Source organism: Poeciliopsis prolifica, unplaced genomic scaffold (genome assembly GCF_027474105.1).
Source record: "Poeciliopsis prolifica strain line A6 unplaced genomic scaffold, Auburn_PproV2 SCAFFOLD002, whole genome shotgun sequence".
NCBI classification, from domain to species: domain Eukaryota; kingdom Metazoa; phylum Chordata; class Actinopteri; order Cyprinodontiformes; family Poeciliidae; genus Poeciliopsis; species Poeciliopsis prolifica.
In genome coordinates this window covers 15,571,249-15,587,964 of record NW_026562377.1, presented here as the reverse complement: position 1 = coordinate 15,587,964, position 16,716 = coordinate 15,571,249, and the positions used below count along the sequence as shown (strand labels likewise).

General features: G+C 37.2%; 1 protein-coding gene across 3 annotated transcripts in view; it reads right to left on the bottom strand.

The window, feature by feature from the left end:
• Positions 1 to 16,716, bottom strand: part of agbl4 (AGBL carboxypeptidase 4) — a 292,812-nt gene that overhangs the window by 103,966 nt on the left and 172,130 nt on the right. For all 3 annotated transcript variants that reach the window (XM_055049048.1, XM_055049065.1, XM_055049056.1), the window contains exon 6: positions 282 to 321. In XM_055049048.1, the coding sequence (XP_054905023.1) occupies positions 282 to 321 (40 nt within the window). The remainder of the gene's footprint in view (positions 1 to 281; positions 322 to 16,716) is intronic.

The window sequence follows — 16,716 nt, the reverse complement described above, 5'->3', positions numbered from 1 at the left end:
ATGTGCAGACGGCACCCAGAAAACAGCATGTTCTTCCTTTTAACACCTCAAAGTGGGTCTCACAATTTTGCTAGCATGTTTCACATTTCAAATCAATATCAAACCAAGTTTTAGAACAGGAAAAAAAACAACAACTTATGATTCTGAGTATTGGCTGATATTGAGCTTTTTGGGAGGGGGGGGTCATAGCAAAGTATGTTTATTTCTGCATTGAGGTGTTGCTCTGTTGGGTCGATTGCAGGTGACAATGAAGCCAGGGAAACAAAATCCCAGGGACTTACCAGAATTGGTGATGGTTAGGAGGTCCAGACGTCTTTGTTGCTAGAAGAAAAAAGAAAAGGCAAGATAAATGTCACAAAACGGTAATCAATACCTTCATCAATTCTAATATTTTAGTCTTGCAGAAGTATATTGACTTATCTCACATGTATGAAATTGATTTACACCTCTGCATAAAACTAGCATCTGTCTAATACTACGACATGGACTTAATGTGTACAAATTTATTCATAGAGTGCAGGTCATTTTAGCAAACTTGTGGTCATTGAAAATTAATCTTAATATGAAAGAGAAGAAAAAACTGTAGGAGAAACTCTCAAACTCCAAATACAAACTTAAGAAAATGGTAGAACCATTAAGATAAGCCTTGGTTGTTAGGACTCTTTGCAAATTACTGTGTTTGTGTGTATGGTGTTGTGTTTCAATGAAGTGTCCAATTTTACACTTGATCTCCTGCAGGTAAGGAGTCTTGAGGAAGTGTTAGGTTTTGGTTCCCCTTGTTAATCTGCTGCAAGCCCACATTGGATATACAATAGCAGATTGTCGACAGATACTTGACTGCTGAGCACTGTAAATAATCAACACCTCAGAGTTCCTCATCTACCAGTCTCTGAGCCAAGAAGATCTTCACATCCAAGGAGACGATGAAGGGTCTGTGCTTATGTGTACAGAGTGTGGCAGTGTGTGTGTAACACAGTGCAGGTGGGTCAAAGTCAGCTGCAACATTTACAACAATGGACATCATTGACATTCAGGCCCCATTCTGACCATTTTGGAGGAGAGAGCTAAAGATGTTTAGCAGCACACTTGGAGGCTTTTCTCCTTGAAGACAGCTCTGCATTGTAGAGAAAAATCCTCTCATAAAGCTGCTGGACACTTGTTTTAGTCAGCTATTAGTTAGCCTATAGCTAACACATAGCGTGACTTTGTTCAGCTGCCGTTTCTCTCACAGCCTTAAAGAAAATACATTACATTCAAAGGTCACCTCATCAGTAAATGGATTCTGTTCATGATTTCATTTGAGTAGACACGGCGTCAGGGGTTTGTTGGAGTACATTACTGAAGAAGCAGCAGCATCACGGAGACCAATCAGCAAAGCAGGCAGACAGGGATGAAGCTATGCAGCAGTTTAAAGGAGAGTGAGGTTATAAAATATCCCAAGCTTAAGACAGATCACAGACGACTGTCGGCCAAAAAAGAAAAGAGCATGGAACAACTCTCTAATCAGACAAGCGACCAAGAGGCCCAGGATAACTCTGGAGGAGCTGCACAGATTTCCAGTTTGTCAGGGAGAAATCTATTAGTCACAGCAAGTCACACATCCCTCATATATGTTCCTGTTGAGTGGCAAGAAAAAAGCTAAACTAAAATTAAGACTAGACTAAAAAACAAACACTACAAAGAACTCTGAACCCGGGACAGACTAAACCGAGCATCATTTTCTTTCCTCTTCAAAATGAGCTCACAAAAAGAACACAGAAAAAACAATCCTAAATAAATTGTAAAACTAAAAATATGGAGCCTTTATGTTCATATAAATCTGAATAGAAACAAAATTCCAATAACATTCATCCTAAATGGGCTATTTGGTATGTGAGAACAGAAACCAGTGTCAGCTGCAGGTTATTAAAGGGGTAAGGATGCCGTGGTTGGTGACAACGTAGCAGCAGAGGTCACTGTGACAACACGAGACTCAAACAGGGATCATGCACTCTGCTCACACAGATTTATACCCACATATCTTTAACCCACCAACCTTCTACATAAATACAGAGCAGGTGTTGGTACTACAAAAAGAATCACCAGTAATTAATGAAGTGTTTGTTCATAGCAGAAATATGCTATATTTTCTCAGAAAAACCCTTTTTAAATCTCCCCAATGTTGATATGGGGCAAAGTAGATGGCCTTTCTTCATGCTTCCATTATTATTAAAAAAGTGTTTCTCGGTGCTGTGTGTGTTACCACAGAACTAAGATAATGTAAAGATTGACACAAATCTACTGACTTGATTAGTTAGGCAAAGGTTTATAAAAAACTGAACATTAAAGTCTTTTAAATGTTTTGAAATGTCTGGATTATATATAATCTTGAAGAGTGGGTTTGGAAATTGAGGCAAATATACAAGTGACTGAGTAGGTAACTCAGGATGACTAAGATAAAATAGTGAGGCAGGTTATGTTTGGTGAATGATTTCTTTGTAAAAATTGTAGCACTTTTGTAAATAAATAGTGTGATTTAACCACAATAAACAAGTTCTTGGATTGTATTGAATCCCCACCATGAGAAATCCTCAACCATATCCAACAACCGTTCACTTAAACAGTGAAGCATGAACCTAATGTTGAATACTGAAAAATGCTTCAGTTACATGTATATTACAGTTTTCAACTAATTGGGAAAACAATAATTTTGGAAAAGTTCAATTTTTGTTTCAGCTAAGCAAAGTTGGCACACCAACTTCTAATTGTTATCAGCACAAGTATGGTGTAACAGATAGTAAAGATACTTGCACATAATAAAACTTAAACATCCTCCAAGACACTGCCTTACTTTTTAACGCTTCTTTTCTCACAGACATGCCAACACACACAGAGACTTGAACAGTCGCACTGCGCTTAAACCAGCAAATGAAAAGTGTGAACGGAGCTCATTCTGGGACCGGCTAAACACAGATAATGAATCTGTGATAGAGAATTACAACACATTACCACCACTTTCTCTTCCTGCTGCTTTTGTTAGAGCCAAAATGGATAAGGTGCTTAGTGTTCCTATGGAAGAAGACACTCGCTCACACAGAGAGAGGAAAGAAGCAAGAATCTGACTCAGACAGAATAATATTAGAAAAAAGCATTTCAGGGCAGAAAATAGGATTGAATTAATCTTTATCGAACATAGCTGAGAGCTGAGGAGTCCCATACTGGGTGAAGTCAGACCGGCTTCACTTCCCTGAACATACACAGCAACAGATTACTGAAAATACAAAGAACCTCAGCTGCTATATGAATGACAACCCTGTAACCGTTTAAGCTCGACTGTCTTTCACTGCCTGGAGGCAAGTTTTCAGAAGAGAAAAATTTGAGATGTATTTTTCTTTTGCAGAGAGAGCTTCACCGACTGTTGAAATGAAATTCTGTCTACCCGGGTCAGAACTTTAACATTCAGAAATTGTTTTGCATGTCAATCCAAATGGCCTCGTAGAATCGCAGATTAAGTTAAACCAGGATTGGGGCAAGAAAGCGTGAGGAGTCTATGATCAGAAAATGTAATGTGCAACATGCTTCTCTGGTTTGCTTGCATCAAAATAAAAAATATAACTGCATAAATAAAAAAAAAAAAAGGAACCATACCATAAAAACAAAACAATGCAATTTGATGCAAAAATAAAAAAAATGGAGATGACTGTTCCTTCTAAGTTTTACAGACAAATTGTTTTCTATGTTGATCCCTCTGAGAAAAAATGTTGAAATGAGAGTTGAATCTCAACCAGGGGACACACTCTGTATTTTACTGTCCCTGCTTTGTGATGCAGATATGATCCTGACAATTTGATTTCATCTGACATTCTGACATTCTTTCTTTTATTAAAGTTAGGCCTCATAATTTAGAATTAGGATAAATAACCTTTAACTTTTTGTATTCTGGTAAACTAATAACCCCTCCTAACTCCTAATTAGCTTAAATTCTATGTTCATGTTTGTTATTTTGCTATTTTTTTATGTTTTATTAGTAAAGAATAGATTATTGTTTGAAAGTAAAATTGATTAAAAAAAAACATTTACTTTAACCCACAACTCAGCTTATTGACTTGTTATTAAATTTAAACAAAACTTGAGTAGAATTGATTAGTCAATAATTGTTTGTGAAAATGTATCCATCCAAAATCCACAGATACTTCCAAGAAGTGACTCCTGACTGGACCTGCCAGTTATCAGGTCAAAAAGCAGCACCACAGATGAGAGTCAAAGGTGAAAAGTGCCCAGCTGTCTCTCTTGTCTCGCCAGATATTACGCAGTCTGAGGACGCTGAGGAGAATGAAATCACAAATTAACTCACAATGCCTGCAAAGTTACGGCAGACGAAATATTTTTTTTTCCTAGACACGAAATCTGAGCAGAAAGCTTGGATCATGCTTCTATTCTTGGATGTTTTATAACTGCAGGTCATAATAAAGTTCGATCTTTACCTCCACAACTCGAAAAAGCTCAGCTTTGCAGACTTCCAAACAATGAAAACTTGATATTTTTTCATTGACAAAATGACGGATCATTGTTTCTCTATTAATGTTTTTATCTGATTCTATAGTAAGTTTCTATTATTCTCTCCGGAATGTAAGCAGAATTCATTTTCGGTTCAACAAATTGTCTTCTAATATGAATCTGGCAACTGCCAGCCCTCTAAAGAAATCCATACTATTTTAATCAGTATAAATATGGTAATTAAAAGAACCAATCTCCAGACGAGACAGCAGACTGTCCTAACATCTTAATCTGAGAGAAAGCAAAGGAACAAGGAGAGAGTGAAATGGAGTGTCAGAGGTGGATAAAACCATTAATGCACTAAATCCCTGCTTTATGACTAAATTAAATATTCATACACAATCTAGCCCAAACCCATTTGCCAACATTTCCTACAGAATTTACTTTTCATATTTGGTGATTTTTATCTGACACACATGAAAGAGACGGAGGGAGGAGAAGGACAGAAGAAGGAGAAGACTGTCGGGGGACAGAAATGATGAGCGACAAAAAACCCCAGCCAACATTGTAGCTCATTTAAAATTAATTCTGAGTCAATATAACTGAATTACTTTGCAGTATGAAGCATTGTGCAACTTTCTCAGTTTATATAAGTAGATAAATCTCAGTTGTACATGTAAGGACAATCTTGTTAAATTTGGATTTTCATAAAGTAAAACCCTATTTGGAAAGGATATATTGCAATGTGAAAAAAAGTAGCTTAGCTTTAACTTTGATTTTCATTAAGCAAAAAGTGCATCAGAGAATAGACAGATGCAGAAACAAACCCCAAACAGTGATATAAATGCTGTGTCAATACACATTTGCATTGTTTACACCTAATCACTTGGCTTTGTTTATAGCTGTAAACATTTTAAATGAGTGTGGTGTATTTAAGTCTGTAATAAATTAATTTTATCTATATTTCAAACCCTTGATGTCAAGTGCTTGATGCTTGCACAAAAGTCTAAAAAGATACAAAGATGAGCGACATTAATTAGTGAAACACATTTGAGGACATGAAACAGACACTTTATTTTAAAACCAATAATTTTTATTTCATTTGGGAAGAACATTGACTAAAATTAAATGCTGAGATACTACACTTTAGGTCTAAATTCATTACAGTAATGTTTGAATATGATAAAAGGAACTCTCATAAAGAATATCAAAATTTCTTCATGTTGGTTACCTAATAGCAGAACAAAACATTAGTAAGTGGTTAAAAACTTTGTTGTTTTAGAGACTGAAGTAATGACATGATAGTTGTTGTATTTGATCATTATTTTTGGTAATAATAGGTATAACTTTGGAATTAGTTTTATCCCTTCATAAACTGAGGACTAAATTAACTAGAAAAAATGTTGGGTGAATATAACTTGAAAAAAAAAAAATTTTTGCTGATTAAAGTATCTACAACAACCACACCAAGAAAAAAGACAAATATTTCACATTAATTAGTGGTTCTTCTCCCTGAATGCATAAATGCCTCAGTTAGAGTTTAATTCTGTTTAGACAGCTGGACATGTGCAATTCCTCCTTAAACACTACATAAAAAAATATTTTTTTATGCAGTGGCCACTTTTGGTGAATCGGAGTTCTAGTGACGATTGCAGACTCCTTTCCGTGCACCCCTATATTAGCATAACTCAGATTTAAGATACTCAAGGGTAACTGAGCTTCAATCAAGTCAGCTGCTTTGTGACTTGAAACCCAGCATATCTTGGTTAAGGATAAAATAATGCAAAGTTTAGAGACAAAGTTTGGTGAATCAACTTTCTGGAATACCCCACACTTCAGATGAGGCTATAAGTAGCTTTTTAGCTGTCATTAAAAACGTTTTGTGGAACAGAGAACTAAATATGCACTTTAACATAAAAAAATATCTTTATGAGGAACAAGATGGGGATGTTTTTGCACAAATGAATGAAGCTGACTACTAGGCTTCAGTATTTAGCTTCAAACTGACAGAGACTGCAAAAGACCTGAGACTGGGGCAGAGGTTCACCTTCAAGCATGACAGAAAACCTAAACATAAAGGCAGAGGTACAATAGAATGGAGTAAAGCTCCATCAATAGGTCCTAGCTGTCCACAGAGACACACTGCAGCGCCAAAATCACATGCAAGGATCTGCCTATCATGTAGACAGGGTTACAGGAGGGGTCACTGGTTGATGTCGTTCACAGTGAGAGCATCTTTGTCAACAGTGTGACTAAACCAGCTTCCTCCGGCATTTTCATCATGTATCAGCTCTGCATACTTTATTTAGACTGAGTCATTGTTTTCACTTTGGCATTTCTTATGCTAAACCCACAACCACACACAACCACACACACACACACCTGAAATGATATAATGCACTTTAGCTTTAAAATGAAAAAAAAAAAAATATATCGTCTCTGTGTTTAAAGACATCATAGTCATTGTCCCTTGGTAACACAAAGCAGAGGTGAGGTAAGAATGAGCTAATGGGATGAGCTGTTCAGGTTATTTCTGGATGTAGCTGTCTGGCCTACTGAAATCCTATACATAATGAAGTCAGAGAAATACAGGCAGGAAAGACACCGGGGTTACAATAACTGTAAACTGTAGTGGAAATGGCTGCATGCCAGTAGAAGAAGAGATCATCCCTCTACTTACACAGGAGTGTCAAGTAATGTTAGCTGTGGCACAAAGACAAGCTGGGAGAAGATGGGAGCAGCGGGGATGGGATGTAAGGCGATGTTGCGTGACCGGGAGCTCTTAGTTAAAAATACAACAAATTATATAAAAAATTTATTCCTTGGGAGAGCAGAGATCAGCTTCTTCCCAGGGGAACGGAGAGGACGGCCACCTGCACAATGAGCACAGCTTTTCTTCTACCACTTTCACTGCATGACCTTGAATATCATCAGCTGCTGTATTGTGACAATTTCCAAAACAACTGGTAGGTTTTTGACAGCACATTTAACCATCTTTGCTTGCACAATGTAAAAAAAGAAAAAAAAACAACAAAAAAACTTGATCACTAAATATTTATTTAAAAAAAATAAAGTGACTAAGTTGTCCCCCTCTCCCACGTTAGAAGTCCTTCTGATTAAAAAACCCCAAACTCTAGACTCCACACAGCACGACCACCATGATCTCCTTATGTATTTATGTTATTAAAGTTATTAATGGTCAGTCAGTCTAAAGAAAACAACTTGATATGTCAGAGCAGCGTTGCTTTCAACAACAAAAAAGGAACTATAAACTAAGATAGTGTTGTTGCATTGCTGTATTCTTCCATTCCATAAAATAAGGCATTTTTTCTGTGCCTTTCCTGTCACACATTATTTAAAACCTGGATGATCCTCTCTGGATTTTCTTATACATGGATTTGAGGTTGATTAGTCTCTTGAAATCAACCTAGATACACCTACATAGAGATACACGTGCAACATAGAGATGCACGTGTATCTCTATGTTGCCCTGTTGTGCAGTTCTGACCTTGGTCATCCATTGGAGGAATAGTTGACCAAAATGTTTGGTATTTTTATTTTATAATAAATAAATAAAAGTCTTTAATCACTATCACACTGTAGTTGTTTCTATTTGATTTATTTGAACTACATATGTTTTTTGAAGAAAGAAAAACGAACAAATTAAATATGTCAGTTTCATTGTGGATAAAACATATTTTCTGGCTTGAGACTTATTGCCCGTCAGAACTCACTAAGCTACATCTGAATGAATACTTACCATTAATCCAGGAGCATAAAGACATTTAAACCACACAAAAAGACACTAATGGCTTGCTGCCGGCTCTGGGGTCTTTATCTAGCTGTTTGATGCAACCTCATGCTACTCAAAGATGCACCCACTTGGAGTTTGGTCAAATATACTCCAATATTTCTAAAAAAAAAAAAAAAGGTCAATACTGACCTAATTATCAGTTGGCTGGATCTTCCTCTACTTGCTGTACCAATTCATATTTAAGTCTGTGCATGCCTGAGTGCATACCTGCCACTGCATACATGCATTTAGGATTCCATGGAGTGTGTAGATAAGTAACCTAAGAGCCTCTGCTGAGCTACGACTTTCAGCTTGACCAGGCAAAGAATCAATGGAAGCATCTTGACACTGGGGACCAATCAATGACTTGAGAACACTGATAGCATACTTGATACTTCCACACACAAACGGACTGAAGCAGACTCCGACATATACAGATGGGCTCTATCTATCATCATATCCCCACTGGGCTGTGACTGACCCCTGCCTGATGGAGTGATGGAGAAGTGACCTGATGTTTACCAGGAAACAGCGAATCAATGCTCGTCAAGTTGCAGACACACAATACCGCAGCACTATGACTTAGGAACAAGGACTGTCATTAATATTACTGACTCTAAATAGAGGGGAAAATATTAACAACAGAACTTGTATGAAAAACGTTGCCGTTTTGTGCTGGAGGAATTAAAGTATCACCAGTGTAAAAGCTGTTCAGTTATTGCAGGATGTTTAGTATCTGATGTGGATTAAACTGTAAACTGGTTTAAAGATTATATATTACCAGATAGCTAAACACACCAAGTATCTGAGAATAAGAAATGGTTTAATACACTTAAATACTGTAGTTTATTCATGAGTGAAGTCAGGTTAAAAGGGTTAGAGGATTTTGTGAAATACCTAAAGAACCTATTAAATGCCTAAGTTCTTATTTGTGAAGAACTTGTTCAATAAGCTGCATAACATAACTAACTTGTATTCAGCTCTGTCCATACTTATATGTACCTCTGGCAAAGATGTTCCAAAAATTTTTGAAATATTTTAAGTAGCATTGTCCTACAACTAAAAATTTTGAACAACCAAACTTCAAATACGAGTACATTTATTCAGCTAAAAAGTTTCTTTCTAAAACAATAGAAGCCACATGTATTCATAAGAAAGAAAATGCAACCAGGATTTTATAATGTATACTTTGAGTTTGCCTGAATGTACATGTTTTATTAAATGTCTCAAGTCGGGATTATAGTATTTAAATAAATTGTGGTGATAGGTTACAGGTGTGTTTGTGTCGTCACCAAACAACAATAATTAGCTCACAAGATCCTGACCTGTGGAAAAAATAAAAAAGAGAACTGCTTTACATCCTGGTCGACATATTAAGCTTTTAATCAGTTACATATTCAACAGACATGACTGCACTAATGTGAAGGAAATCCAGAACAATAGGGTCAATTTTCATTGCATTAGAGCACCAAATGGATGCTTTTTACCTTATTTTCAAGCCCCAAATACAGTCTTCCATCAGGACATTTAAGAGAGTGACCTTTCCATTTTTATTATGGTGTGTTGTCTATTCAGGTGTAGGTTGAAAAGTTGTTATCTTTAAGAAACATGACAATACAAGCAGCATAGTGGAAAATCCACCTTGCTTTGGGGGTTTTATATTTCCATTATTTTCCATCAGGTGGGTTCAATCAAATGTGAGACAGAGAAAATGGAACTGAGTTACCTCCATTGGGACTTGGAGCTCAAGCCTTCACAGATGTCAACAAACTTTTTATGTTTGTGTGACAGAAACTGCTGCTCCTGCTTCCAACAACAATGAACTTGTATGTCGACTTGCCACTTCCTCCATCTCTACAGCAACTGTATTGATGTATCAATAGACAGGACTCAAGGTTGAAAAGTTCACCTGTATCTCCTCCAGGGCCTAATTGGAGCTGAAGGTCAGGAGACATGTATTTTTCTATCGGTTTATCGCCTTGATGGAACCAACAACAGTAGTAAACGTGCAGGCGTTCAAGCTCTAAAACTGTTCTGCTCGCTTGTGTCTCTCTGCCTCCAGTTTTCGATTCAAAACCAGTTATTTTTATTTTATTTTCTGATAATGGCCTAAACTGATTTAAATGCCTGTTATCTTCAAATGAGCAGACAGTGAGAGACATATTAGAAAATAAATGAAACAAAATGTTGTGTGACTAAAGCCTTTTACTCCAGCACAACTTTTCCCATTTAGTGGAGTTCAATCAGGTACTGGAATGAAGGGCTGAGCAGTTCTTTAAAGCTGAAGCAGGCTGGGCCGCTGAGTTTACTGGTAATTAAGCAGGACAATAATTAGCTGCATGGAGAGAACAGAAAGGATGGAAGTGTGGGGAGGGAGGAACGGTGGGTAACTCAGAAAAATACACAATTAAATGGCAAGATGTGTACATATGTGTGTGTGTGCGTGTGTGTGTGTGTGTGGGGGTGTGTGTGCGTGCGTGTGTGTGTGTGTGTGTGTGTGTGTGTGTGTGTGTGTGTGTGTGTGTGTGTGCGTCTTCTCTGTGTCAAAACAGTCAACACCCTCTGCAGATGTTGATGTGTGGACCAGATGGAGGCACTGTTTGGTGTCTGGAAACTTTTAATCACAGTTTTGAGTAAGAGTGGAGCTGAGAGAAATGTAGATGAAGCAGGAAGGTGAGCAAACACTGCTTGTTTGAAGAACACAAACTCATCAGCGTTCAAAATAATTTCCTTTCTCAAAACACTTGAGGATGAGATTTTAAAAACCTCTGGTCATGTTTGTGGGATTTCTGAAGGATCAAGGTGACCAGGAGGGCATTGAAGTCAACCCAGTGCTGCTGTAGTTTCAAATCAATATCTAATCTTTTTTTTTTTTATATATATATATCTCCAGAAAGGAAGATAATTTATTTAAAGATAAACCAAATTAACCTTGTTTTACTCACTAAACGAAATGTCAAAATATGTATTTTAATTTGGAAAATGTTAGGACACTGTACCTCCTAACAAGTAGGCTCATCCTCAGTGAAATAACTATATTTAGGTTCTTAAAAATTTGAAATATACAAGTTATATTTTTCAAACTTTACATAATTACCAAAAAAAAAAGTTTGATGGCAAAGACTGGAGGTAAAAAAAAATATAAAAGGGCCTGGAATTAGCAGTTAATGTTGGTGCAAATCTACGTGTCTAACTCCAAATGTTTTGTTAACTGTTTACAGTTTGGTTGTGCTTTGCATTGATCGGCTCCAATGGAATAGTTTTTGTTAATTGGTAGTGGAACCTCTATGTGCAGCTAATGATGCACAGGCATAAATTTTACCTTAGCCTCATCCCCATCATAAAGGCTAAAAGCTTCTTTGCTCTCTTCTGGACTTTCAGATCCTATACTGGCAGTTCACTCAAGGTCTCCCCTTTTCTTAAGAGTCTCTTCACCCCTCCTGAGATAAAACAAACAAGAAAACTGTCGCCTCACGCATCTGTAATCACCTTAGCTGTATCCGCTGGTACTGAGGGCTTTTAATTTGCTGCGCTTTTAATTTGTTTTCACAGCAGTTTCAAGCAAATTGAATTTGTTAATTAAAGCGGCAAAATGAAATGCTGAGCATTATTGACGAGGTGCTAATTGGGTTAGTGTGAAAATTGGAGGTGGGGTGAAACAGGATGGGTGGGGGCTAACGAGAGGGTAAGGGCAGAAGAACAGGGCATTTTGGGGTATTAACAGACAGGAAAAATCACATTACAGAGCAGTGTGTTTGCTTTGTAGAGTAATGTCTGTGCATGGAAGAAAAATACAGAGCTCTCTGCCGTTACGGGGCCCTCACATTAAGATGTGGACATAAATAGAGATAAAAATATATAAATGTGCTTGTTTCCTCAAATGTTTCACAAGTCTGGCACAATCATAAAAAAGATCGTTGGCTATTGATAGTTATATTTGTTTCGGATGCAGACTCAGCCATGTTAAAGACACCAAGCCGTTCTGAAGTTTTTAAATGTATCTGCTAGATAATGAACAAACGAACCAACACTCAAACGCTGACTTTTATAAACTTAGAGGAAGGCACAAAGTGCAACAACAGGACAATAAACCTGGAAGTTGGAGGCATTTTTAAACTCTCACTACCAACAGTCACAGTTTCCAGCCAGAAATCTCTTATCAAAGAATATTTCTTCATGTTGGTCAGCGTTCGAAGAGGAAAGCTGAAAAACACACTTTGATTATACATCTTGAGTCAGTCACCTACTCCACCCATTTTGCATTATTTATACTCAGTGAGCTCCCTCATATGGAGGGTAAGTCATACTGTGAGCATTCATGGCACACACACTTTTCCCTCAGGGTAGACCTTCTTTATTTATTTCAAATTTGTACGGCACAGTAACTATATACTTTGAACTTAGTGAATTGCTTTCTGGGCTGTGATATCATTATAAATACTAAGCAGCATCCTGCATTCAACCTGGTCTTCAGTTTAAGTATTTTCTTTAAAAAACGGGAGCACATGAAGTTATAGTGAACATGGCTTTGTGCACAGAATGACTGAGGACTGTTGTGGATGTATAGCCCTGCAGCAGCTCTGTGGAGTAAACTCAGAAAAACTAAAGCTATCTGTCTTCTTTTAGACCTCACGCACTGTTCGTCTAAAAAAAGACAGTGCTATTAACATCATTTCTTTGTTTATAGAAACGATACAAAAACAGTCAATGAGGCCGTTAAATGTTTGAACTCTAATAAAAGGTATTATGAGTCTACGGCTGAGTGTGTACATTCATGCATACATATTTTTATATTACATGCAACTTCTCAGCAGTAAGAGAAAAAGTAAATGAAATCCCATTTCCAAGAAATGAGATTTCATTTGGCACAATCACAGAGTTTCCTTCTGGACATTTTGCACTTAAAATAAGAATCCATTCATTTGGCCTCATTCATATGGGAAAGATGGTAAGTTGCTGTATTGGAAATCAGACCAAGTCTGACAAAAATGATAAATGCATAACAGACTGAGAGGGAATGGTATCCCCATCCAAAACCTGATATTAATTATTCCTTGACTCACTGTAATAATACAAATATTTAACTGTATTTAGTATTCATGACTTTTCATATTTTATTTACATTAGAGGAACTTACCTCAATGTATTTATGGGACAATGAGCTGGGGTCAGGGTTTACCTTAATAGTTCAGGAGCTTCATCATTTTATCTTTTCCCAATAGTTTAGTTTAGTGTTACTGGTTGAGTACGCAGCTGCACAGTGGTGCAGTTGGTAGCACTGTTGCCTTGCAGCAAAAAGGTCCTGGGTTCAATTCCCAGCCTGGGGTTGGACCCAGGACACTACAAGCTTTAAAAAAGTATGTAAAAAGAAAATATTGTTTTTAAGTCATCTACATGATGCAGAGCATGACCTCTTAAACACATTAAAGCATTTTTAGATTTCATTCATTTGAAGGGAAAAAGTAAAAATCTGATTCCGACCTGCCTCACAAACACAATGAATGTCTTGTACAGAGTTTCTCACAAGGTCTTTCAAACTATTCCAACAAATGACACTACATTTGGAGAGCATGAATTTGAATGCTATTCATTGCCAATAAAGCACTTGGAATTGCATGGTTGCTGAAAATGTGCTATACCAATACAATTGCCTTTCCTGGCCTATTAACAATCCGATTAGAAGTCATCGTCAACGAGTGCATCCAGTGATACAAATCCAACCAAAAAGCTCCTGAATTGCTGGTGCTACTGTATTTTATGCTCCTCGTTAATTCATCTATCTTGTTCGTAACAATTTGTAGCTCTGTTTTATAATCATATAAAGAATAAGTTTGGGGGAAGATAGCAGAGCCATTCTTCCAAGAGTGCTGATTACAGACAGCACCATCTGTGTAAAGCACACAGCTGCCTGCCTCATCAGAATACCTAATATTCCAGTGAAGGGGCTCTAAGTACCTGGCAAGCCCAAGTAGATGGATAACAAAGAGCCTATTAAATAATGGACCAAGTGGCCGGTAAAGGTAGGGGAGGGGTATACAGGAGCGTGTGGTGGGAATTAAGTCTTTTAGCTCCACACACTCTCTGAGATGAGATAGCCTCGAGTTCTAATTAAAATTCTCATTCCCATCTAAGGTGGTAATTTTGATCTAAAGAGTGGAAAGGTAGAAGTGTTGCAGACACCCTCCTGCACCAGCTCTTCTCATCCCTTTGGACTTTTCCAGAATCAGTGTCATCTGCCCAACGAGTACACCTCACCCTCATCGACCACTTGAGGCATCTATGTAATCAGCATTAACCATATGAAAGCAAATGCATGGCCAGTTTTTCTGTGCTTATTCATATAGTATCAAAGTTGCTTACATGGCTTACTGACATCATTTCTTCCTACTAAAATGTAAGGAATCGCCTCAATGTTGTGTGCATTCAGTATCTGCATGGTGATTAATTTGTTACATATTTAGATCTTGCAAAGTCAAATGCTTGATTTATATAAAACAAACATTTGATTTGAAATGCTTGTTTCATGAACACTATTCATAACAAGACTCATAATTTACAATCCAAAGTTTCCATTTTGAAAGAAAACATCTTGTTGTTTAAACTATAAACTTTCCACACCTAAAAAAACGATTCACCAAATTTGAATTACGAAGCCTTATGGTAATTCAAGGCTTAGTAACTCTAAGCTTTGAATTACTAAACAAATCAACGGTATTGATTTGTTTAGAAACACAAATCAATATTGTGTTTCTCAAAAAATAGGCAGTTTTCACAGAAATCAAACAATTTGAACTAAAAGTTGTGTCTGGAAAAGGTGGGCAAAAAACATTGCCACAGAGAATGCAATGATGGCTAATTGCATTTCAATACAGTCATTAGTCACTAATGTGCAAAAACATTATTTTTACTTCTTAATTTGACTCTACTTATGGAAGCTATTTCTGTCTATTACTCAATCCTCTTCCGCCCCACACCTTTGTTGTTTTTTTCTTTTTCAAATAAAATACACTCCTACCAATCTGGTGCTTCTGTGTTTTTTCTGTGTGTGCTTTGTGTCCTCTCCTTCCCCAGTAGGATGTGTCATACTAAGAGTCAACTCACCATAGGGAGAGTCAAATCCTCGACTGCTCCTCCTAAGCTCTGCAGAGAATCCATGCAGAGGGAGGCAGGACTTTGTTTGGCCGACATATCATGAAACCAATAAAGTGAAAAAATGCACCAGGACCCCTCCATCACAAACAAACCTTCAGATCCTTAAGGCTCTGTATTTAATTACTTGTTTAAAGGTTAGACTAAAATATTAGGCATTATTTACTTGCTTAATGGAGAAAAAGACTTTATACTTGTCAGATTAGTCTGAAGTGGAAGCCTCAAAGTGATGCAGTACAAAGCATAGAGGAGGAGTGAGGCCAAAAGAATAAAATCTTTAAAAGAAACTGAATTTATTGGTATTATCTCCAACCCGGCCTTGTTCCACTAAAAGATTTTAATCCTAATGTCACCACAACCCACATTACGATTGATAATAAATTATGAATGAATGTCTAGCCATTGATTGGGCTATGTATCTACATCTTAAATTGAAATTAAATGGACTTTTGCAAATTTAATTTTGACTCAATTGCATCTTATGTGCATTTCAAGTGCCTTTGATGATGTTTGTTGTGAATTGACTCCATGTGCATAAACCAAATCAAATTGAATTCAGAATATTACATATACGCCTACCTCAATGGCCTAATCCTTTTTCCTTACAATCTGTTAGCCACCAAGCTCCCTCTCTTGAGTTTCTCCTCTTCTCTGTCCTTTTTTTCCACCTCATTACTTCTAAACAATTATATTTTGGTAGAAAGCCTCTCAGTCGCAGTCTGCTGGTGGCCAAAACGAAACAGTCAGTGCAGAGGAAAGACGATGGATCACAATGTCAACACCAAAGTTATCATCACCTTGCTTGATTTATAATTCTTTGATGGTTTCAGTACACTTTACAAACACACACACTCACACCTGTGCAGACTCAGACATATACACATTAACACCGTCTCAGATGAGCAGGCTGCCCAGGGTGATGTTCAGGGACTAACTGAACTGCTGCCATTTTGAGAAAGAGAGAGAAAGCGCCCTCACTGAGGCTATAAAATTAAACAGCCAATTTCACCTGATAATTGGATAGTGAAAAATACGTGGTCAAGCTCTCTGCCGTAAGACACTGGCATAACGCAGAGAAGTGAGTAAAAACATTGCAAAGATCGTCAAATAATGTGAAATCAGTCAACTTTTCATGACTCTATGCTTACTGGTTCCACCTGTAGATTGAACCATCTTCTCTTTATGCAACTGTGCTGTAGCATAAAAGCAGTATGGATATTACATTGAAAAAAGCTACTAATGGTTAGGACAGATGTTGTTTGTATTCAAAGCAGCATTAGTTAAAATGTACATATCTC